Source organism: Bombyx mori, chromosome 24 (assembly GCF_030269925.1).
Source record: "Bombyx mori chromosome 24, ASM3026992v2".
In the NCBI taxonomy this organism is placed as follows: domain Eukaryota; kingdom Metazoa; phylum Arthropoda; class Insecta; order Lepidoptera; family Bombycidae; genus Bombyx; species Bombyx mori.
In genome coordinates, this window is record NC_085130.1 from 18,558,092 (window position 1) to 18,581,105 (window position 23,014).

The 23,014-nt window shown below is 41.6% G+C and overlaps 1 protein-coding gene and 1 long non-coding RNA gene across 3 annotated transcripts in view; both read left to right on the plus strand.

Annotated features, from left to right (window-relative positions):
- The window catches only part of LOC101735962 (U4/U6 small nuclear ribonucleoprotein Prp3), a 22,326-nt gene extending 11,789 nt beyond the window's left edge, over positions 1–10,537 (plus strand). The window contains exons 6-14 of the mRNA XM_004925056.4: positions 905–1,096; positions 1,519–1,646; positions 3,756–3,943; positions 4,355–4,502; positions 5,152–5,305; positions 6,590–6,645; positions 7,898–8,047; positions 9,038–9,170; positions 10,389–10,537. Coding sequence (XP_004925113.1) covers positions 905–1,096; positions 1,519–1,646; positions 3,756–3,943; positions 4,355–4,502; positions 5,152–5,305; positions 6,590–6,645; positions 7,898–8,047; positions 9,038–9,170; positions 10,389–10,502 — 1,263 coding nt within the window. The 3' untranslated portion in view covers positions 10,503–10,537. The remainder of the gene's footprint in view (positions 1–904; positions 1,097–1,518; positions 1,647–3,755; positions 3,944–4,354; positions 4,503–5,151; positions 5,306–6,589; positions 6,646–7,897; positions 8,048–9,037; positions 9,171–10,388) is intronic.
- A 6,253-nt stretch (positions 10,538–16,790) lies between these two features.
- LOC119630492 (uncharacterized) lies at positions 16,791–22,399 on the plus strand. Of its 2 annotated transcripts, XR_009976591.1 has the most exons (3): positions 16,816–17,021; positions 18,752–21,181; positions 21,309–22,399. It is a non-coding gene; the product is annotated as an uncharacterized LOC119630492 (long non-coding RNA). The 2 variants fall into 2 exon arrangements; XR_009976590.1 differs by having other exon boundaries at positions 16,791–17,021; positions 18,752–22,399.
- The last annotated feature ends 615 nt before the right edge of the window (positions 22,400–23,014 follow it).

A 23,014-nucleotide genomic window follows, 5' to 3' on the forward strand; every position in this document is an offset into this window, starting at 1 on the left:
AACTTGTATTTCAAGGTGCGCGGCGCATTTACGTTATGGATGTCTATGGGCTCCAGTAACCACTTAACACCAGGTGGGCTGTTAGCTCGTCCACCCATCTAAGCAATAAAAAAAAAATTAAAAAAAATATTGCCCTTGTAGGCAGAGGAGCATACGGCCCACCTGATGGTGAGTGGTCACCGTCGCCCATGGACTTTAGCAATGCCAAGGGCAGAGCCAAGCTGCTGCCAACCGTTAAATACTCTCCACAAGCCTCGTTTGAAGAAGGACATATCATAGCGCTCGGGAAACACCGTGGAGGGGATCTCATTCCATAGCCGGACGGTACGTGGCAGAAAAGACCTCTGGAAGCGCACTGTGGATGACCGCAGTGGCTCCAGGTAGTATGGATAAACTCTACTCCGGTGGCGGGCGGTGTGATGGTAAAAACGAGATGATGGGATCATCTCAAACAATTTCTTCGAGCGGCGGTTACTGGTGGAAGAATGTGTTGTGAGTCCGCGCGGGTAGGTACCACCGCCCTGCCTGTTTCTGCCGTGAAGCAGTAATGCGTTTCGGTTTGAAGGTTGGGGCAGCCGTTGTAACTATACTGAGACCTTAGAATTTACATCTCAAGGGCGGTATTTATGTTGTAGATGTCTGTAGGGACCACAAATGTCCCCATTGCAATGCATTGCATTGCAACAATTATATGTATGTGTTAGTGGTAATGATATTGCAATGATGCTAGGTCAGTCTCGGGATTGTCGGGCTGTCGATAGCACGTTAGGTTGTAATCCCAATATACGTTAGTCACTTAACTGGACACGTGTCTTATTATAGAGACCCAACATGTCTATGGGCTCCAGTAACTTAACACCAGCTGGGCCGTGAGCTGGTCCCCCCCCAATAATTCGATTTTCAGGCGAACATAAGAGCGAAGAGACGTGAGGAGTTCAAAGCTCAGTTGTCCGGTCCCACTGAGGAGGTGGGTCCGGAGTCGTCCCGCTGGGTGGACCCGCGCGTGTCCTCGCGCCCCCACGCGCGCGCCAAGCGGCCCCTGCGCTTCCACGAGCCCGGCAAGTTCCGCCAGATGGCTGAACGGCTAAGGATGAAGGTACTCCGTCTTGACAACTCCTCGACTCACCACAGGATCCCTTCATGATCAGTACCTCAATTACAGGATCCCTTCATGATTGATGAACAAACACAAGCTTGTTGTGCCGATGAGTAGGTTACATAAGATACGAAATTCATTCGGGTGTTTGTCTGTGCGCCTGTACAACAAAATCCCACAAGATGTTCAGAACCTTACTCGTGGTAGGACCTCTTGTGAGTCCGCGCGTGTAGGTACCACCAACCTGCTTATTTCAGCCGTGAAGCAGTAATGCGTTTCGGTTTGAAGGGTGGGGCAGCTGTTGTAACTATACTGAGACCTTAGAACTTATATCTCAAGGTGGGTGGCGCATTTACGTTGTAGTTGTCTATGGTCATGTCGTTTAAAGCCAGATGTGTCAATGAAGATCCCCCCCTCCCCAGGCGCAACTGGAGAAGCTGCAGAACGAGATATCCCAGATAGCGCGGAAGACCGGCATCTCGTCCGCCACCAGGTTAGCGCTGCTGGCGGCCGACGCGCCCGACGCCGACGGACCCCCCGACGTGGAATGGTGAGCCCCCTCCCAACCCCCCGGGGGACCTGACCCCTTTCGGTACCCCTAAATAACATAGTCATAATTCTAGGGAGGAGCTTAGATAACACGTTCACACTGGTATATCGTTATCAAAGTTTTGTAATTGAATTTGAAAAATTAATTACCTAAAGGTGGGTAGTACCTATCTAACAACTAAACAGTGCCAGCCCTATCGAAAAACTCTATTGTCTCCATAGGTGACCCGATTCACCACAAAAGCCAAAGTGAATCAGGTGAAGCTGGTTTTTAAAGTTTTGTATAGATTTTTCAATGAACTATATATAATAATGCGGCGTATATGAAAATTTAAGTATCCGGAACCATTTTAATCTCAATTTTATTGGTATTACCTTGAGAGAAACCGCTGAAAATTTGTGTTGGAATAGGAAAGCGGCCCGATTCCCCCCAATCTACTGAATATATTTTGATACTTTTCCAAAAACACTGCGCAATTCTACTCTGAGCGAACTCCACATTAATATACATAGACGAGTGGGTACTGCGCTTTGTGTGTTTGTTTGTGTATGCGATTATTTATTTTATTTATTTTATTTATTTATAACTTTATATACTAGACAGTATAAAGGCGGACTTAATGCCATTCTTGAGATGAACCTTGGTGAGTGTGGTGTGATAGTGATATTACTTAAACATATGTGTATATATAACATACATCATATTTATAGATACAAACACCCGTACTTAAATAAATACATATACATAAATATATATTTACATATAAAAATGTATATAAATAAATATTATCAATTTACGACTTTTGAATAAAATAAAACCAAAATCAAATCAAGCGCCGAGCTTTTCATTAAGTTCGCGCGCACGTTCTGCTACTTGGCTTCGATCGCGAGCGGTACGAGCGCGTACAATATGCGGCGGCTACAGTGACAGCTGTCACTTTTGACACGTCGTCTTCTCGCATTAAAACTGTATAATCTCAAAACTTACTAATTTTACAGGAGAGTGTTTTAAAGGTTCAACATGTGGTATTTTTAATATTAATAATCATCTTCATCATCATCATGCTTTCCTATTACCCTCTGCTGGGGTGTAGGGCTCGAATCAAATTTTTCCATTTGTATCGGTCTTGGGCAGTCTGTTCTAGCTCCTCCCACGTCATGCCCAAGACCCCTAGCTCCTGCTCCACCGAGCGACGCCAAGTTGTTCTGGGGCGGCCTCTCTTCCTTTTACCAGACACTTTCCAGGTCAGTGCTCTCTTTGATAGGTGTGTATCGGGCTTTCTCAGAGTGTGACCAATCCAATGCCACTTCCGCGTAAGGATCTCCTTCTCCACTGGTGTCTGCCTAGTGATCCTCCACAGCTCTTTGTTAGTGATCTTCTCAGGCCAAAAGATTTTCAAAATCTGACGCAGGCACTTATTCACAAACACTTGAAGTTTTTTGATCAAGTCCTTGCGAACAAACCAAGTTTCGCTCCCGTACAGCAATACAGACTTTACATTTGAGTTGAAGATCCTCACCTTTGTTCGTCTTGTTAAGGTTGAGGAACTCCACACTGGCCTAAGTTGACTAAACGCGGCTCTGGCTTTATTTATACGAGCCGCAATGTCTGCCTCGGTGCCTCCCCTATCGTCCACAATGCTGCCCAGGTAACAGAAGCTTCCCACCTGCTCGATGTGCCTCCCTTTGATCGACATAGGAGCCGAATCGGTGGTATTTATGCGCATTTCTTTTGTTTTTGAGAAATTAATACGCAGCCCTACTTTCATCATAATAATCATCTTAGCAACATTTATTTTTTATTTTTTACCAGTTACATTATCTGTCTTTTAAAGTAAGATAAAATGATGTACTAATTTTGTTAATAGTCAAAACATAGATAAAATAATAATAAAAAAATTCATAAAACTAAACTACGCTCTTTTGACAGTATTTATGAGAAAAATACTGGTGATACCAAATGATTTCGCATATTAACTCAATTTCGAATAGTTTTCAAAATTGTACACTTTTAATGCGAAAAGAAGACTCGTCACTTTTGACACCTGTCAATTTTGACACTTGTCATTTTTGAGATCTGGCCCTATTGGTACCGTCGTCCCGGGGGCAGGTGGGACAGCGTGATCCTGATGACGGCGGACGAGCGGGAGACGAAGCGGCGCGGGGCCGGCGCTGATGGGCGCACGGACGAGCAGCGCGTGGACGCCTGCAACACGGGCGAGGACGACATAGTGGACAACATCAACGAGGAGGCCATCACCAACCTCGTGGAGCACCCGCAGCAGCTCAGGCCGCCCAGTCAGTCGATATTTTTTTTTGTTTTTAGATGCCTAAAGGGGGACGAGAACACAGCCCGCCTGATGATAAGTGGTTACCGCTGCCCATGGACTTCAGCAATGCCACAAGCCTCGTTTGAAGAAGGACATGTTATAGCGCTCGGGAAGCAACGTGGAGTGGTTACCGGAGCCCATAGACATCTATAATGTAAATGCGCCACCTTGAGAAATGAGGTCTCAGTATAGTTACAACGGCTGCCCCGCCCTTCAAACCGAAACGCATTACTGCTTCATGGCAGAAATAGGCAGGTGGTACCTACCCGCGCGGACTCACAAGGACGGCTTCGACGAGGACGGTGACCGGTGCTTGAGGTACCTAAAAGCACCGTTAGTGGATCGGGAGGGTAGTCAACAGAAGACTTTTTCCTCGCAGCGGAACCTCTCAAGCCGACGTTCATGCCGGTCTTCCTGACGAAGAAGGAGAGGAAGAAACTGCGACGCCAGAGCAGACGGGAGGCTTGGAAGGAGGAGCAGGAGAAGGTCAGACTCGGACTGGAAGCGCCACCAGAACCAAAGCTCAGGTGCGTGACACTTCGTAGAACCATTAACAGAGGTAGGGTCTGCAGTAGAGATGAAACGGATATCCGTAACTATACGGTATCCGGCCTATCCGGCCATGTTTTCACTGTCCGGCCTAATACCGGATAGTAAATCAGTATCCGGCCGAATTTCGGATATTCGGATATTCGGTCGTATTAAGCGGTAGGCAGCGGCTTGGCTCTGCCCCTGGCATTGCTGAAGTCCATGGGCGACGGTAACCACTCACCATCAGGTGGGCCGTAAGCTCGTCTGCCTACAAGGGCAATAAAAAAAAATGTAAAATTTAAGAAAATCTCATGGTTATACAAAAGGCAAATAATACCACAATAGGTTATGGACAACTTTTATTTTTATAATCGCACGTCAAAAGTGATTGTGATTAATTAGTTTGTTTAATACTCAAAACTGACAAGTGGCAAATTGTGGTGAACGAATGCCAAATCGTCGTCGTGATCTCCGTTATGTGCGACAACACCCGAACGCGCACGAATATTTCCGAAAGGGCCGAATATCCGGCCTCGCAGTTTGCCGAATATTCGGTACCCGGTATCCGGCTAAACCACTATCCGTTTCATCTCTAGTCTGCAGGAAAAAAAGGCTCTGAAAGCATCGTAAGATGAAATGTTTCAGGATCTCGAATCTGATGCGAGCTTTAGGCACCGAAGCGGTGCAGGACCCCACGGCGATCGAGGCCAAGGTCAGGGAGCAGATTGCGAAGAGACAGAAGACGCATCTGGAAGCGAACAAGGCGAGAGCTCTCACCAAGGAACAGAAGAGGGAGAAGGTAGGTTGGGAGGGGAGGGTCAGGTTGCGTTTCCGTTTGAAGGGCGGGGCAGCAACTGTACCCAACTAAGCAATAAAAAACAATAAGAAAAACGGTAAGGCTCTTCGGTAATAGCTTCATGGAAGAGCACAGGAGTAGTTTGGGTGCCAAGCACAGACCTCACACAATATATAATGTTGTCTAAAGGTGGCAACCCTCACACGTTGCCCGCGAGCTCATTTTAGACATCAGAGATAACTTTATATATTGTATTTACTTTATATGTTCACCGTGGTGCGTGAGGAATGTCAACCTTCACGATTGTCTAAATTTAGAATAGATCTTAAGGTAGCGTCAGAACGTTACTTCGACAAAGCGGCGCGACACGAAAACCCTCTTATCGTGGCTGCAGCTAATTACTTATCAGACCGCGACAGGGTAACGTAAAGCCTCCGTCGCCCGAATCGCCGCCGAATCCATATTATTAGGTCGCTGGTTCATCCGGCTCGAAGGACCAAAATATAGGGAGCGGTGTGAGTTTGTTATTGAAAGAATATGTTGCTTAAAAATTTTTATTGTTCAAATATTAAGTAAATCAAAGAAATGTTAACTATAATGTTATGAATGCACCCGGGTGACGCGGCTGTTGATCGTGCACTAACGATTTGTGGAATTAAAGTTAACGTGTCACGCGAATTATGCTGACAAAGGTGTTCGGTAATATATCACCGAACAACATGTCTTGCCGGATCCCCCAGGATTCCCTTTCGGTGCTTTAAGGCTAACTAGGCTTTTAGGCGAACTAACCCATAGACACAGCGACTGAGTTTCGCGCCGGATCTTTTCAGTGGGTCGCGTTTCCGATCCAGTGGTAGATTCAGAGAAGCACTGCTCTTACCAGGGCCAGTGCTAGCAAATTGTCTTAGGTTGAGTCCATGAGCTCACCTACCAGTCACGGCATGGCCCCTTAAGATATTAGCGAATAGGTAGGCAGCGGCTTGGCTCTGCCCCTGGCATTGCTGAAGTCCATGGGCGACGGTAACCACTCACCATCAGGTGGGCCGTGTACTCGTCTGCCTACAATGGCAATAAAAAAAAGGTAGGGAAAACAGATAACACTTCAGAGATATATATATTAATACATTGCTTAAAAGATAATTTCCCGCAATGTCCAAGATATCACTTCACATCACTTGTTCGTGTGATTTAAAAGAGATACAGATCGTTCAGTGCCGTCGGGCAGCGTCTTTATGTCGCTGTCCCCGGGCCCCAGGGTGGTCGGTCTGATCTCGTGGAACTCCTCAGGTTGACCGCAAGCTGCAGGAAGACACGTCGGCCGGCGTCCACGTGGCCGTGTACAGGTGAGTGCTTAGCGCCCCGGTGTTTTTAATTGAACTTTGTTTTTTTTTTTATTGCTTGGATGAGTGGACGAGCTCCCAGCCCACCTGGTGTTAAGTGGTTACCGGAGCCCATGGACATCTATAACGTAAATGCCGCCGCCCACCTTGAGATATAAGCTCTTAGGTCTCAGTATAGTTACAACGGCTGCCCCGGCCTTCAAACCGAAACGCATTACGGCTTCACGGCAGAAATAGGCGGGGCGATGGTATTGAAACTTTAAATGGTTCTGCTGTAAATTTGTAAAAATGTTGCTTAAACCAAAAAATTGTCTTTTTCACCCCTCGATATAAATTTGTAGTTTGTGAATCACGGATAAAGGTTAAAGTTAAAGTATCGCGCGCCCACACGGCAGGTACCGTCATTCTGCGTATTTCTGTCGCAACTCCGTCACGCGTGTTGGAGTCAGAACCTTCAGACACTTGTATGGTACAATTGAGGCTTCTTCCTCAATGTCCCGAGCTGGTTGGTCGCATTTGGAGAGCATTGGTAACGCCTCTCCAGACCATTACCGGCGGTAGGACGTCTTGTGGGTCCGCGCGGGTAGGCACCACCACCCCGCCTATTTCTGCCGTAAAGCCGTAATGCGTTTCGGTTTGAAGGGCGGGGCAGCCGTTGTAACTATACTGAGACCTTAGAACTCATATCTCAAGGTGGGTGGCGGCATTTACGTTGTCTATGGGCTCCAGTAACCACATAACGCCAGGCGGGCCGTGAGGTCGTCCACCCATCGAAGAAATAAAAAAAAACGCATAGAGTCACAGTCAAATCAGAAATAAGGAGATTCGCAGGAAAACCATGGTAACCGACATAGCCCAAAGGATTGCGACGTTGAAGTGGCAGTGGGCAGGACACATTGCTCGTAGAACAGATGGCCGTTGGGGCCAAAAAGTTGTTGAGTGGCGACCGCTTACCGGAAGACGCAGCGTGGTTAGGCCTCCCACAAGATGTACCGACGATCTTTGGAGGTTCGCGGGGATCCGCTGGATGCAGACAGCGCAGGACCGGTCTTTGTGGCGAGGCTTGGGGGAGGCCTATATCCAGCAGTGGGGGAGGCCTATGTCCAGCATTGGGGGAGGCCTATATCCAGCATTGGGGGAGGCCTATGTCCAGCATTGAGGGAGGCTTATGTCCAACAGCGGACGTCTGTGGGCTGATAAGAAGAAGAAGAAGAAGAGTCACAGCGTCGTTGCTGAAGCGGTACCTTGTTGATAGGATCCGTGATCTGTTCGAGTGCGCGTCGGCCAAGTTCAAGGTCGAGGTGAACGCCCAGCAGCTGCACATGAGCGGCTGCGTGCTGCTGCACCGGGGCTGCTGCGTGGTCGTGGCCGAGGGGGGCCCCCGCCAGCACGCCAAGTACAAGCGGCAAGTACCACTCGGGGGGGTCACTAGCCCACTGAGTTTCTCGCCGGATCTTCTCATTGGGTCGCGTTTCCGATCCGGTGGTAGATTCTGCGAAGCACGGCTTTTGCTAGGGTTCGTGTTAGCAACGTCGTCAGGTTTGAGCCCCGTGAGCTCATCTACTAGTTAAAGTTACGCTGAAATAGCCTCTCAAGGCTCTCAGCTTACGTAGGAAAAAATAAAATAATATAAAAAGTGTCATTAGCGGATAATGTTGCTTTTTCTTTCCCTATTCTAATCTCTTCTATTATACCTATGGTAGGACCTGTTGTGAGTCCTCACGAGTAGGTAAAACTTCCCCGCCTATTTCTGCCGTGAAGCAGTAATGCGTTGGAAGAGTGGGGCAGCCGTTGCAACTATACGAGACCTTGGAACTTATATTTCAAGGTGGGTGGCGGCATTTTCGTTGGGCGCCAGTAACCACTTAACACCAGGTGGGCTGTGAGCTCGTCCACCCATTTAAGCAATAAAAAATAAAAAATAAATTTAGTAATCTCGAGGGGTTATTCTAGATTCGCCGAATTAGTAGTAGGTGAGCTCACGGGGTTTCCCCGATCCATTAACGGTGCTTTTAGGTACCTCAAGCACCGGTCACCGTCCTCGTCGAACCCGTCGCTTGCGACGAAGGGCTCGACGAGTGAATTAACCCATAGACACAGCCCACTGAGTTTCTCGCCGGATCTTCTCAGTGGGTCGCGTTTCCGATCCGGTGGAATATTCTGCGAAGCACTGCTCTTGCTAGGACCAGTGTTAGCAACACTCCCGGTTTGAGCCCCGTGAGCTCACCTACTAATTCGGCGAATCTAGAATAAATCCTCGAGGTTACTAAAGTAGGCTCTCTATGCTACTCGCAATATCTGTGTCGTTGACCACTCCTAGATACAGGGTGATGTTTTTTTTGTTTGCATCGATAACCCTGACTGAGGGCTTATGAGAAATAAACCGGCGTATCAGGTTGATGCTGCACCGCATTAAGTGGGAGGAGGACACCGTTAAGGACGCCGAAGGCTGCGACGTGCCCAACTCCTGTCACCTGGTCTGGGAGGGCACCACCAAACAAAGGGCCTTCGGGGAGATCAAGTTTAAGGTAAGAGGAAGTGTGAAAGTAGCCCCGGTAATCAACAAATTAAAGAGCGGACGTTTAGCGTGGTGTGGACATGTGATGCGTGGAGAGGAGACGCATGTGACTAGGAGATGTATGGAAATGGTGGTATGGAGGAGGTCGACCGAAGAAGACGTGGATGGAGTGTGTGAATGACGATATGAGATAGAGAGGAGTGAGTGTTGAGGTGACGGCTGATAGAAGAGAATGGAAGAGAAAAATTAGCTGTGCCGACCCCACCTAGTGGGATAAGGTGGGGACAAAGAAGATTTACTTTCTAAATTCTCCATCTGAGTCGAATTGTTCGCAATTTGAGGGTCACTCACAGTACAACTAAAACAATTCCCTACGCGTTCCCAGGTGGGGGGACAGTGTTTGAGCTATGAGGGTGGACGAGCTCACAGCCCACATAGATATCTACAACATAAATGCCGCCACCCACCTTGAGATATGAGTTCCAAGGTCTCAGTATAGTTACTATGCACTAACAAGTTTGTATGTCCAGGCGGATAGTTACCACAACCCTGCCTATTTCGGCCGCGAAGCAGTAAGCGTTTCGAAGGGTGGGGCAGCCGTTGTGCTATTTTATTGTTATTGGAGCTGGTGTCCTGAGAGGGCGGTGAGGGACCAGTGACCAATTAATGGCAGGGGTCATGCGCTCTCCCGGATAATACCGTAACGTGGTCCCTCCGAGTAGTTTGGCTGGTCAACCTGCTAGTAGCAGAACTGTTGCGTCCCAGCGAATGTTTCCACCACCCATGCGGTAGTGGTTTCACGAAAACTCGGGCACCCACACGCCCTGGTGACTTGATAAAATATTGGAGAGAACATCCACCCAAAATTAGACTCTTGAATGTCCATACTCTCTCTTAACCCATCGAGCAGCCGGTCATTGCATCAGACATATGACGAACCCCATATACAGGGTGTGGATTTTACTGGTGGTAGAACCTCTTGTGAGTCCGCACGGGTAGGTATCACCGCCCTGCCTATTTATGCCGTGAAGCAGTAATGCGTTTCAGTTTGAAGGGCGGGGTGGCCGTTGTAGCTATAATGAGACCTTAGAACTTATATATAAAGGTGGGTGTCCTATTTACGTTGTAGATATCTATGGGCTTCAGAAACCACTTAACACCCGATGGGCTGTGAGCTCGTCCACCCATCTGAGCAAGAAAAAATACAATAATACACTATTTGGTTCAGGTGGTACCGACAGAGAAACAAGCGCGCGAGCATTTCCAAAAACACGGCGTCGAACATTACTGGGACCTGGCGTACAGCAGTGCGGTCCTCGGACCCACTATAGAGGAGCCGTGAAAATTGATGAATAATAAATAAGTTTAATAAAGAAATTGTTTTTTTATTGTTTTTGTGATGACGGTACCATGAATTGAGCGAATTGGAGTCATAGCCAAAGGATAAGAAGTCTGTTGTACTGGTGGGGGTGATGTGGTCATGTCGACCCCCCCACTCTGTAGACTGGTATATGTCGGCGTTACGCCAGGGTTGTCACACATAAGGTCTTTTACAATGAAAATACAATACAATACTATAAAACTTTAACATTATTTGTTTATTACAAAAAGCCACGTCTTAGTTTTTAGACAATTAGCCATTTTGTATTGGTTGTAGCAAATACAACTTATTTTATACAAATAAATGTAATTACTGCGAAACAATTCACAAAATATAGCTTAATATTCACAATACATATTTTAGTGATTTTTACATGACTGACATTAATTTATTTTACATAAATTACTTTTAACTTATATAAACTAACATTGTTATTATCCAGCCTATTAATAGATGGAGCCAACATCATCATTTGCATAACAATTACAATACTTAATCAAATTATTACTGTTAATTATAATATAAATTATTATCAATATTTATGCTTTATTAATATTTAATCATTTATACAGTCATTTGTGTTTCTAAACAATAACATAAAGATTAAACATATTCTGAACATTTTCACATCAAAACAATGTCTGCTAAATATTAAATATGGCGGAATAACAGTTTCATCTTGCTAATAATAAATAAATAATAACATAGATAATAAACTCTATGTTATGATGTTAATTATTGCCAATAGTGGTAGTGGTGTTTGCGCCCATATATATACGTTCTAAGAAGACACTTGGCACGTGCTAACTGCATTAATGTCCGCGGAAATTTACTGGTGGTAGGATCTCTTGTGAGTCCGCGCGGGTAGGTACCACCGCTCTGCCTATTTCTGCCGTGAAGCAGTAATGCGTTTCGGTTTGAAGGGTGGGGCAGCCGTTGTAACTATACTGAGACCTTAGAACTTATATCTCAAGATGGGTGGCGCATTTACGTTGTAGATGTCTATGGGCTCCAGTAACCACTTAACACCAAGTGGGCTGTGAGCTCGTCCACCCATCTAAGCAAAAAAAAAAAAATGGAGTCAATGAAGGTGGCGTCACAGTAGCAAATGGAGAGCTTTTAAATACTGTGCCATAAACTAACACACTTCGCTCTGCTTAAAACTGCTATATTCATATCGTTTCCACTTACTACACTAGCGCTATGTCGGTGAGTCTTCCAACAATAGCTCGCTGGTTACAAGCGGACACTTCTTCAACTTGTCCCCTATACAAGATGGCGCTCTTTACATCTACCCTCAATAGTCTGTTTTTTGTTTTAAAGGGATTTTATGACCCGGTAACTAAGACCTTTAGGTCAAGTTTTATTTTAATTCATATTCTTATTTTTATGAAAAATGATATTATGGAGTGAAATGAAATGAGATGTTAAGGGATGAAATATAATCACAGTAAAATGGTGGTCATTTACCGAAACTTGTTCAGTGGACTTTTTGTAGGATCCCGGAAGTTACGTCCAGCGGCTTTATTTTATTTTCTCACATTTGTGCACTTTCACAGATATTAAACAGTTAATAAACCACCATTATTACACATTTAAACCTGAACAAACACTATATACCCACTTCGATAAAGCGGCACGACACGAGAACCCTATCATCGTGGCCGCCGGTAACATCATTCCCGATCCTGCGAAAAGAATGGAAAGCAGTCGACGTCGCCCCAAACACGTCATTTCGGATCCTCCCGATCCACTAAAGGTGCTTTTAGGTACCTCAAGCACCGGTCATCGTTCTTTCAAGCCCTTCAAGACCTTCGTCGCAAGCGACGGGCTCGACGAGTAAATTAACCCTCAGACACAGCCCACTGAGTTTCTCGCCGGATTTTCTCAGCGGGTCGCGTTTCCGATCCGGTGGTAGATTCTGCGAAGCATTGCTCTTTCTAGGGTTCGTGTTAGCAACGTCGTCAGGTTTGAGCCCCGTGAGCTCGCCTACTAGTTAAGGTTACGCTGATATAGCCTCTCAAGGCTCTCAGCTTAGGTAGGAAAAAAAAACTATATTTACAAAATAAAACAAATCACACAACTTCACTCCTCGCGTTCCCGTCAAAAAGTCCTGTTATACAGGTGACGTATTGTGCAAAATCAGTGCTGTGTATATCTTTACAAGTCAAACTGAAGGGATTCAGTTAAAAGTGATTGTTTATTAATTGTTATTTCAATTAAATTGCATTTCTATTTTATCATAAATATAAATAAATAAATAAATATTTACTAACAGTCACGCCACGTTAACTGGTCCCGTGGTAAGTTCGTAAAGAACTTGTGTTACAACTACCAGATAACGGAAATATACATAAGATTTTTATTATACACATACGCATATTTAATATACATCCATAACCCTGGAAAAGACATTTATATTTATCATACAAATATCTTCCCTTGGCGGGATTCGAACCCGCGATCCCCTTGTGTAGTGACCATGTCACTTACCACTACACCAGGACGGCCGTTAAATCATGACCTTGTGCAGCCGGTAATATATTTGAATAATAAATAAACCATATAAACATGTATATAATTGTTGCTCGGGGTGTCAACAGATGCGAAAAACAGTTTATTAATGTTAATAATTTTAATTTAAACATAATAAAATTTCATATTTTAATACTAAAATTTTTGAGTTATAAAGTTTTCACTTCTATCGGCTGTAACTATGTCTACCAAATGTTTATTAATTCATTACTTTTAGTACAATAATGTATCTTACAGTAAAAAGATAAGTCGTAAAATCGCACTATTTATAAAGCCGTAAGCGTAAACAAACAAGTTCGCGTCATCTATCTATCTATCTATATATATAAAAATGGATTGCTGTTCGTTAGTCTCGTTAAACTCGAGAACGGCTGGACCGATTTGGCTAATTTTGGTCTTGAATTATTCGTGGAAGTCCAGAGTAGGTTTAAAAGGTGAATAAATACGAAAATACACGGAATTACATAAAAATAACAATTTTGTTTTTCCTTTGAGGTGTCGCGTCGGACGGATTCCTTTTGTTTGTTTTAAATTTATTTTATATAAAAGTTTAGGTCTTTTATTTATCGATTGAGGCACTACGAATTCTGCCGGGTCAGCTAGTTATATATAAATAAAACATAATTATTTTGATTCGCGTTATAATTGTTGGCGTGATGTCAGGGTTGTCACTTGTCAAACAATGTATAAACTTATACAAAATTTTAAATAGAAAGGAAAACCGACTCGAGCGACGCATTATGCCTTCTATCTATCTAGCTATCCTTATAGCTCAAAAACCACAGGTCGGATTTTGATACAAATTCAATTGGACACGAGAAGCTTTTGAATGATCTTCTATATATTAATACGTGAAGCAAAAACGTTGTACCCCTTTTTACGAAAATTGCGCGGACGGAGGAGTATGAAATTTTGCACACTTATAGAGAATATAGAGATTTAGTGCACAATGCTAATATTTTTTTAAAATAATGCATAAAAGATACATTAAAATCAATAAAGAAAAAATTACACACACTACATACCATGTATTTGACGCACGAACGCATGCATACTATTTATTGTCGATCTTTTGTTATTGACATCTGTGGTCAAATTGAGAATAGATTAAATATTGTTTGTCTCTATCAATATTTTTTTATATTTGGCGAAATTTGTGATTATAGAAGTATAAAATACAATCATAATAGTGTACAAACTTATTATACAATTCTAATTAATTATAGTCGAATTTCGACTACTGCGGGACCTCTAGTAATAAAAATTGTGCGTCTTGGGACGCCCGATAGAAGTGATGTCACGTTCTTACGGATCCATCAGATCCAATAACCCTTGCATTAGACGCCTTCAGCTCTCAGACGCTAGGAGTAGGCTTACGGACCCCAATAACCCTATTCGGCAAAGAGTTTGACGTGCAACCTAACCCATGCATCAGCCCGTTGAGTTTCTCGCCGGATATTCTCAGCGGGTCGCGATTCCGATCCGGTAGTAGATTCATTTGCAGCTACTCTTAAGTTGTTAGGTCTCTTTTGGGGGCGCTCGGGCAGCTGTTAGCAAATCCCGCCTCTCCTGACTGAGCCCTTGCTCACCCACCTGTCCTGGTGAAACTGGAAAGGCCTCTGGGCAACCAGTAAACACCCATTCAAAAAAAAAATAATTATGATTTAAACTAATCAAGTTGTACTATTATCGAAATGTTTAACTTGAGAAAAGTTGAGGTTATTACTTTAAATTTTATTTATATTAATACGATAATGTAAGGGAAATTTGTAACATAAATTGAAAAAAATATATAAATAGGAGTTACATATACGTTCCCAGTACCGCTGCCGTGTGCGTGAGAGAAAGAGACGCCAGACGGACTGGCGCCGTAACGCGTTACGTAACGAAGCGTCTTACCCTCCCATATGAAGTTATCACTTGAAAAATCAATATCGGCTCTCCTAAGCAAAGTTCCCAGGTGACACATAAATAAATATAGTGCAATAAATGCCATTCTTCTTTTTCTAAAGTCAGCTATATAAGTTATTAATACGCATCGGTTCGGAGGTAAAATCAATTTATAATACAAATGTTTTAATACCAAAATAATGCTATTTTGACTGACCACAATCGGTGATTATAGATATTTTGAGGACAAAAATAGAAGAATCACTTTAGCTAAAACATTAATTAAACGCTCCAATTAAACTATATGTATTCAGTATACAATATAATGTAAGCTTGTATATATGTATGTATGTTTTCAATATTTTTTTGGAACGAAGTTCCTTACGGCAGGCTTGGAGGGGATACGGATTTTGCTGCGCGACCGAACTGAAAAAAATGTGATAGTAAAACCGTAAGAAAAAATCCGTGGAAAAAAGTGCGTGGAATAAAACCGTTAAATGAGACGTGCGCAGGCGCGACAGTCGCATACACAAGCGAGTAGTGTATAATACCTTTCACTTTCTCCCTCTTTCTTTTAGTTCTCTCATCCCTTCTCTATTTTGTAATTATTTCTATTTCTATGTAATTTTATGTTGTCAAACAAAAATAAAGAGACATATTTTGTTATTTTAATTGATAATTTGAATTACGATTTTATTTTTATTTTACGTAATTTATTATTTCCTAAAATACTGAATTTCCTAAATACTTTCCTGTACTTAAATAAAAACTAATCAGCAAAATTTAAGAGAAAAATCAAGAAAACCAACATAAAATTGAGCACGATTTTTTTTTTGCAAATTGTGTCGTTTCTACATTAGCCAAAGGAACTTCGTTCCTACCTGGTGTCCCTCGACACCACATAATTATTTTTTCTCAATTGTACTGCCACCCCGTAAAATATATATGTGTATATATTTATTGCCCTTATAGGCCGCGGAACATACGGCGTACCTGATGGTGAATGGTTACTATCCCCCAATGGACGTCAGCAATACCAGGGGCAGAGCCAAGCCGCTGCCTACCGCTTAATACTCTCCACAGGTCTCGTTTGAAGAAGGACATGTCATAGCGCTCGGGAAACACCGTGGAAGGAAGCTCATTCTAAAACCGGGTGGTACGCGGCAAAAAAGATCTCTGGAAACGCACCGTAGATGAACGAAGTGATTCTAGCTAGTATGGATGAAGTTTTTTTTTAATGTTTGAAGGATTACTGATGGCCCGGAGGCCTTTCCAGTTTCACAAGGACAGGTGGGCGAGCAAAGGCTCAGCCAGTTAGGGTGCGATTTGCTAACAGCTGTCCGAGCGCCACCGAAGGAGACCTAACAACTCAAGAGCAGCTGCTTCGCGAGTAAATCTATATAGCTAGAAGATCTGGCGGGAAACTCAGCGAACTGATGCATGGGATAAGTTGCACATCAAACTTTTTGTCGAGTTCGACGAGTACGGTTACCGGGGTCCCTAAGCCTGCTCCTAGTGTTAGAGCTGAAGGCGTCTAATGTAAAGGTTATTAGATCTGATGGATACGTAAGGACGTGTCTAAGGCATGGATAAAGTCTATACCGGTGGCAGGCGGTGATATGGTAAAAACATAGCTTATCTTTTATCCCGAGAAAACTTCTCATTCGCATGGCAAAATGGGATTTAGTATTTATCATTATCTTTAGTAATTTCATTCGACAGTTTCCCTTGACCACGGGCCGAGCCGCAAATACCAGCTAGTTTTAAATCAACCTTTGCTAGAGGCAGCGATGTTTCCGTGGAGGAAAAACGGGAGTAGAACTACGTTAATATATACATTATATATATGTACTTGAGACGAATTCTGAGGTCATCAGTCGATGCGATAACGCGAATAATTGGTTATTATATTAATTAGCTCGAGCGCGCGCTGTTGGCAAACTAAATTACATTTGAATTAAACACAAGAACCTTAAAACCGTGAAAACTGTGGCGAGCTCAGAGGATATTAATTTCCGAAGTGTTCTTTGTGAGTTCCAGTGCCGATGAGCGTCTGTGAGTACATCTATGTTCAAGATACTAGACGAATACGTCTTCCACCTAGAAACTTTAGGCTTATGACGTTTAATTGTATAATAATTAGGATTATTTGTTTTTTTAATTAATTTATTACACAAAGCTATTTCTTTATCGTGATAGTCAATCGTGAACATGTTTTAAATAGGTACGTGTTACATAAGAAAAATTGATAAATGTCTGTGAGATTCGAACCTCGGTACAGTTGCGATACGAATGCACCGGGCGTCTTATCCTTTAGGCCACGACGACTTCAACACGATTAAGAATGCATTCTTTGATTTCTAGATTTACGGCCATACTTAATAGGTGGCGCTGTGCTTAATTAATGGGCTATGTCAACCGGGCTAATAAAGTACAAATATTAATTCCTTAAATAGTCAAACAGCACACTATGGTTTTTGAGGAATGTCGACCTACACGACGATCTGGGCATTGAATCAATCCCGAAACACCTGAAGTCAGCGTCGAAACGGTACTTCGATAAGTTCGTGCGTCATGATAATCGCCTCATCGTTACCGCCACTGACTATTCTCCCAATGACTGGCTCCTTCCTACACAGGAGCTAGTCATTGAGAGTGTCAGGAGCCAGTCAGCCACCGCGTATGCCCTAGACACGTCGTTACGGATCTGTCAGAACCATTAACCTCAGCACTAGACGCCGTCAGCTCTAACACTAGGAACAGGCTTAGGGACCCCGGTAACTATACTCGTCGAACTCCAAAAAAAAGATTATAACAAAGAGTACTTTTTATTTTTTATTGCTTAGATGGTTGGATGAGCTCACAGCCCACCTGGTGTTAAGTGGTTACTGGAGCCCATAGACATCTATGACGTAAATGCGCCACCCACCTTGAGATATAAGTTCTAAGGTCTCAGTATAGTTACAACGGCTGCCCCGCCCTTCAAACCGAAACGCATTACTGCTTCACGACAGAAATAGGCAGGGTGGTGGTACCTACCCGCGCGGACTCAGAAGAGGTCCTACCACCAGTATAAACGCAAATTATAATTTTGCGGGTTTGACTTTTATTACACGACGTTATTCCTTCACCGTGGAAGTCAATCGTGAACATTTGTTAAGTACGTATTTCATTAGAAAAATTGGTACACCATTGCATCGCTAGATACGAATGCACCGGACTCTTATCCTTTTAGGCCACGACGAAGTCCGCACGCTATCAAACTTACATCGTCAAAAAGTCCAAGAAACTATAATTGACCACATTATATTATGATTGTAATACTATTGACTATCAAAACTATTATAAAAAAGTAATAAGTGATAGACATAATACATTAACAAGAACTGTTTATTCTACAAGAAAATCAACACTTACCCATCATGATCACAGTTGAAGACAAGTGCTACCACTTCAAGGAAGAAGTTCAAGGATTCAAACATCGGTGCATCGCTCAACACAAGTGCACCGAACGTCTTTATCCTTTAGGCCACGATTTCTGTTTTTTTTTAGTGAAAGTTTTATTAGGTACTTTTTTTCGAAAACTGCTTAGAAATTTCTGCAAAATATGTGAAAATAAGTTCAGCACTGAAAGGGTTAACAATTTTTTTTTCTTTATGGCAATAGTTTTTACTTCAGCTACCTACACTATTCGCGTTCCCGCCAAAAATCTTGCAAGCGGGTTTATTACATATATTTGTACTACAATCAACCGTGTCTTAAATAAACATGTTTTATATATTCAGGTGGACAGTTTTCAAGGAGGTTCAACAATAATAGACGGGACGTCATTGGTCAAAGACAATAGTTACATAGCTGTCAACATCTGAGATTTATTCGCTTGGAGATAACAATTTGCACAAATAAATTATAATGCAACCTGATACAAGTGAAAGAATCAAGCTAATTTGACGGTGGAGAAGATCTAAGAAGCTGTTTTCCATCTTCTATGCGACAGAAACCTGAAAATTCATCTACGCGCCAAAAACAAATTTGTCAAAATATTTTTCGCACTGGATTTGGAAGAAAACGTTACACAGATTAATTTCGTATAACCAGATTACAATAGTTTTTTTTTTAATTGATCACTATTTAAAAAAAGCGAGTGGTTTATTTATTTATATGTATGTTTAAAAATATCGATTTACGTATTTGATTATCGATTAAAACGATTAAAACTATTTGTTAATAAATCTTCATAATTAAATTCAGATTAAAATAATTTCAAACACTATTTTAAATCTAAAAAGCTTAATTTTGTCATGATGGTTACGATGCTACTGCCATTGTACGCGATATTAACAATATCAAATATTTTAATGAAGATGGAGAATTACAACATACCACATACACCCGAATTAAGAAACATAAGAGTTAGAAGGAACATTGATGTGCTACACTCAAATAATTATGAATATACCCAAGGAAACACATTAAAGAACATTCGTGATGTATTCAATAAATACTCCATTATAAAAAGAAGAAAACGGGATGGTAATTCATACAGCCAAGCTAACACCCAAGTGCCTTACAGTTACTACAATTATAATACAGCCTACAAAACGCCCACTATCAATTATTATAACGTCCGTAATGCGAATATTCCTTATTACGACAACAAGAATCCAATATACAACAATCAATACATCAATAAAACGCCTTATGGCGGGCTATACAACAATAAATATACCCTGGCATCTGGTTTGAATAATTTAAACAGGACAAACACAGTTCGATATTCCGATGATGCCACAACTAGATCTGCCAATTTTGATAACGCTGAAAGCGCTACAAGCTATAACGTTTTGCTTAATAATAAGATTGAAACGACTACGCTAAAGCCGAAAGTAGTAAGCGCTCATATTTTCAGTAGTGCCTGGTGTCCGCAATTTTTGAAAAAAATCGGCAATTTATGCCTTGACGTTGACAGTCTTGATTATTGATGCGATAACTAATATTTTTCGTATTTATGGAAGGCAGAGGTAAGGAGCGCCGCCATCTTGTATAGGAGACAAGTTGAAAATGTGTCCGTCTGTAAACAGCTAGTTGTTGTTGGAAGACTCATCGAAATAGCGCCAGTGTATGTAGTGGAAATGATATATATGAGTCGTCTATTATCAAAGGTGGCAATCTGTGCATTTGGACAAAACATTTTTATTGATATGTCAATACAGATTTATTTTAATATAATCGTCTCCTTCAAAGAATACGGTTCAAAACCTGCATTAAATAAAGGTTAATAGTTAACCTGTTATTTATCTAAGATGTCGTTCCGAAGAGTTTTGTGACTGCCAATGGAATACAAAGTCAATAATTCGTTTTTCTGATTTACCAATCATTGTCCAAAAGTCAGATTGCCGCCTTTGATAATAGTCGACTCATATATCATATTGCATATTATAGCGTAAATTATATTAATATTGGCTTCCTTTGAGCGGATACTTTAATACACTGAGATGGTGCTCGTTATTTTTGCCCTCTACATTTTAACACGCTTTATATAACTGCTATATATCTTTGAATGTCGTTTTCACTGACTTGAAGACGTCCGATTGACTTAACAATTCGCGCACGCGTCAAAAACCAATGATTGATGATGATGATAATAGCTTGGTTACCTACTACGCTATAATACAAAAAAAAATTATTACCTTATTGTTTGATAATCAAGCAATTTTTGATGTGAAACATCTATAGCCGCACGTAAAACCGATTTCTGGCGTGGCAACGCATGCCGTGGCGACGCGTCGCCATGCGCAATCGACTGTGCGATTCTCCCACTCGATCCGGCGTTAAGCCATCTCTCTCGCTACACTGAGCTCCGATACCTCTAGTGTATACTCCGTAGTGTATACAGTGTTGTTTACACATACAGTACACATAACCTGTGTTTTACTTGATAACAAATTATTTTTTCGTAATATTTTATTTTATCATTATGACATATTTAGTTCCTATCACAATCTGTTCTTTTCTGCATATTACTTTAAAAAAATAATGTCGATGTTTCACACCTGCCAGGCGTCCCGTGACGAATTTTTTTTAAATTTTAAACCACTATATTGTTTATAATATCCATGACATCACAATAATTTTTAAGTAAGCCTATCGACCAAATATGTCTGCTGTCGTTTTATTTATTAACAAATGAAATGAAATTAGATAAATAATATTTGGTAGGCAGCGGCTTGGCTCTGCCCCTGGCATTGCTGAAGTCCATGGGCGACGGTAACCACTCACCATCAGGTGGGCCGTATGCCCGTCTGCCTACAAAGGCAATAAAAAAAAAAAAAAAAAAAATAGATGTAATTCTTAGTAATAGATAATGTTAATGTTGCCTTCAAATAAAATAACTCTGACGATGTTTTTAATTTTATTTAACTCATTAAAATAGCTAGTTGTGTGAATAATATTACAGCCTTGTGGCTTCTGTGCCCTTTGTCTCGCATTTCTCTGCGAGTTTTGGAACGAAGTTCCTTATCGCGCGTTGTGAAAGGGGGCTAGACGGAAAAAATTCTTACGAAAAGTTGTCACGACACTTTTTAGATCCGTCATTCTGACCAATCAACGTGTAGGCGCTTATCGCGTGACATTGCTCGTATCCGATTGGTCCGCGTAATGAGTACAGTTTCTCGAGATAGCGTTTCAACAATAGTAATTTAGTTCATAGTATTGTTTTTTTCTTCTTCATAATGCCGTTATTTATTATTATAACTTTAAAAAAAAAATACAATTCCTTCACTAATTAATCGAAAGGAACTTCGTTCCATCCGAGTGTCTCTTGACACCTCTGAAGTTTTTATTTAAGAATGTAATTCCATGTTCGGATTTTAAATAATTAAATTAATTTATGGGACTCTGTGTGATACTATTGCTCCCAGTACGAATGTAATTTTCATTGGACTTTTTGGCGGGAACGCGAGTAGTGAAGTTGTGTGTTTTTTTTTGTCTATTTAGTGTTTCTTCAAGTTTAAATGTGTAATAACGGTGGTTTTTTAACCATTTAATATCTGTGAAAGTGCACGATTGTGGGAAAATGAAACAAAGCCGCTGGACGTAACTACGCGGTATCCTCCAAAAAGTCCACTGAAAAAATCTCAGTAAATGACCACCATTTTACTAAGATTATATTTCATCCCATATCATCTCATCTAATTTCATCCCAGTTGATTAATGTCTCAAATGAATCATCTTCATTTCATTTCACCCCATATTACCATTTTTCATATAAATAAGAATATAAATTAAAATAAGATATGACTTAAATGACCTGGTAACTAAGACAGTTACCAGGTCATAAAATCCTTTAAAAATTTTTAATTTTCATTCAGTCTTAAAATTATAAAATGTATAGATCTAACTTGTATTTTCAATAAATAACTTCCCTAACGATACATTTTGTTTAATTTATGTATGAACAGACATTTTACGAGCCATTGGTAAACGTTACTGTTTTTGTGATGACGACATAATAAGTCTATAACTTCACTAAGACCCAGACCAGAAAAAAAAAAGAGTATAAAAAACGAATTAGGTATTAGTTCTGTTGGCTTTATAATATTACGCGCTGGGGTTCAGAATAAATAAAACTAGCACCAAATTACAAATTAAAACTCTATTAAGCGCTTATAACACCTTACTAATTAACTTGTTCCGCTTCGCTTCAGGTGATCCGTTGGCTGTTTCGCTTCGAGTAGGACCACTTACTAGCTGCCTTCGTGTCATCTCTGCAACGTTTTTATAGTCGATACGACATCTCTACAATTATCGAGAAGATTATCGGCAAGACCAGTTGTTTCGATGTGTTTCCGCTGTTTGATAATAGATGGCGTTGCACTTCCCGAGCGTTCTCGACGTTACTAGTTCTTTTGATATTTGTTTTTGCTATTCGACGATAGATGCCGTTAATCTTACCGGCGTTACAATAAGCACGCGTTATTTCGTTTATAAGCTACTAACTTTAATATAACAATAGAATTGGAATATAAACTTGTCGGCTGAACGTAAGC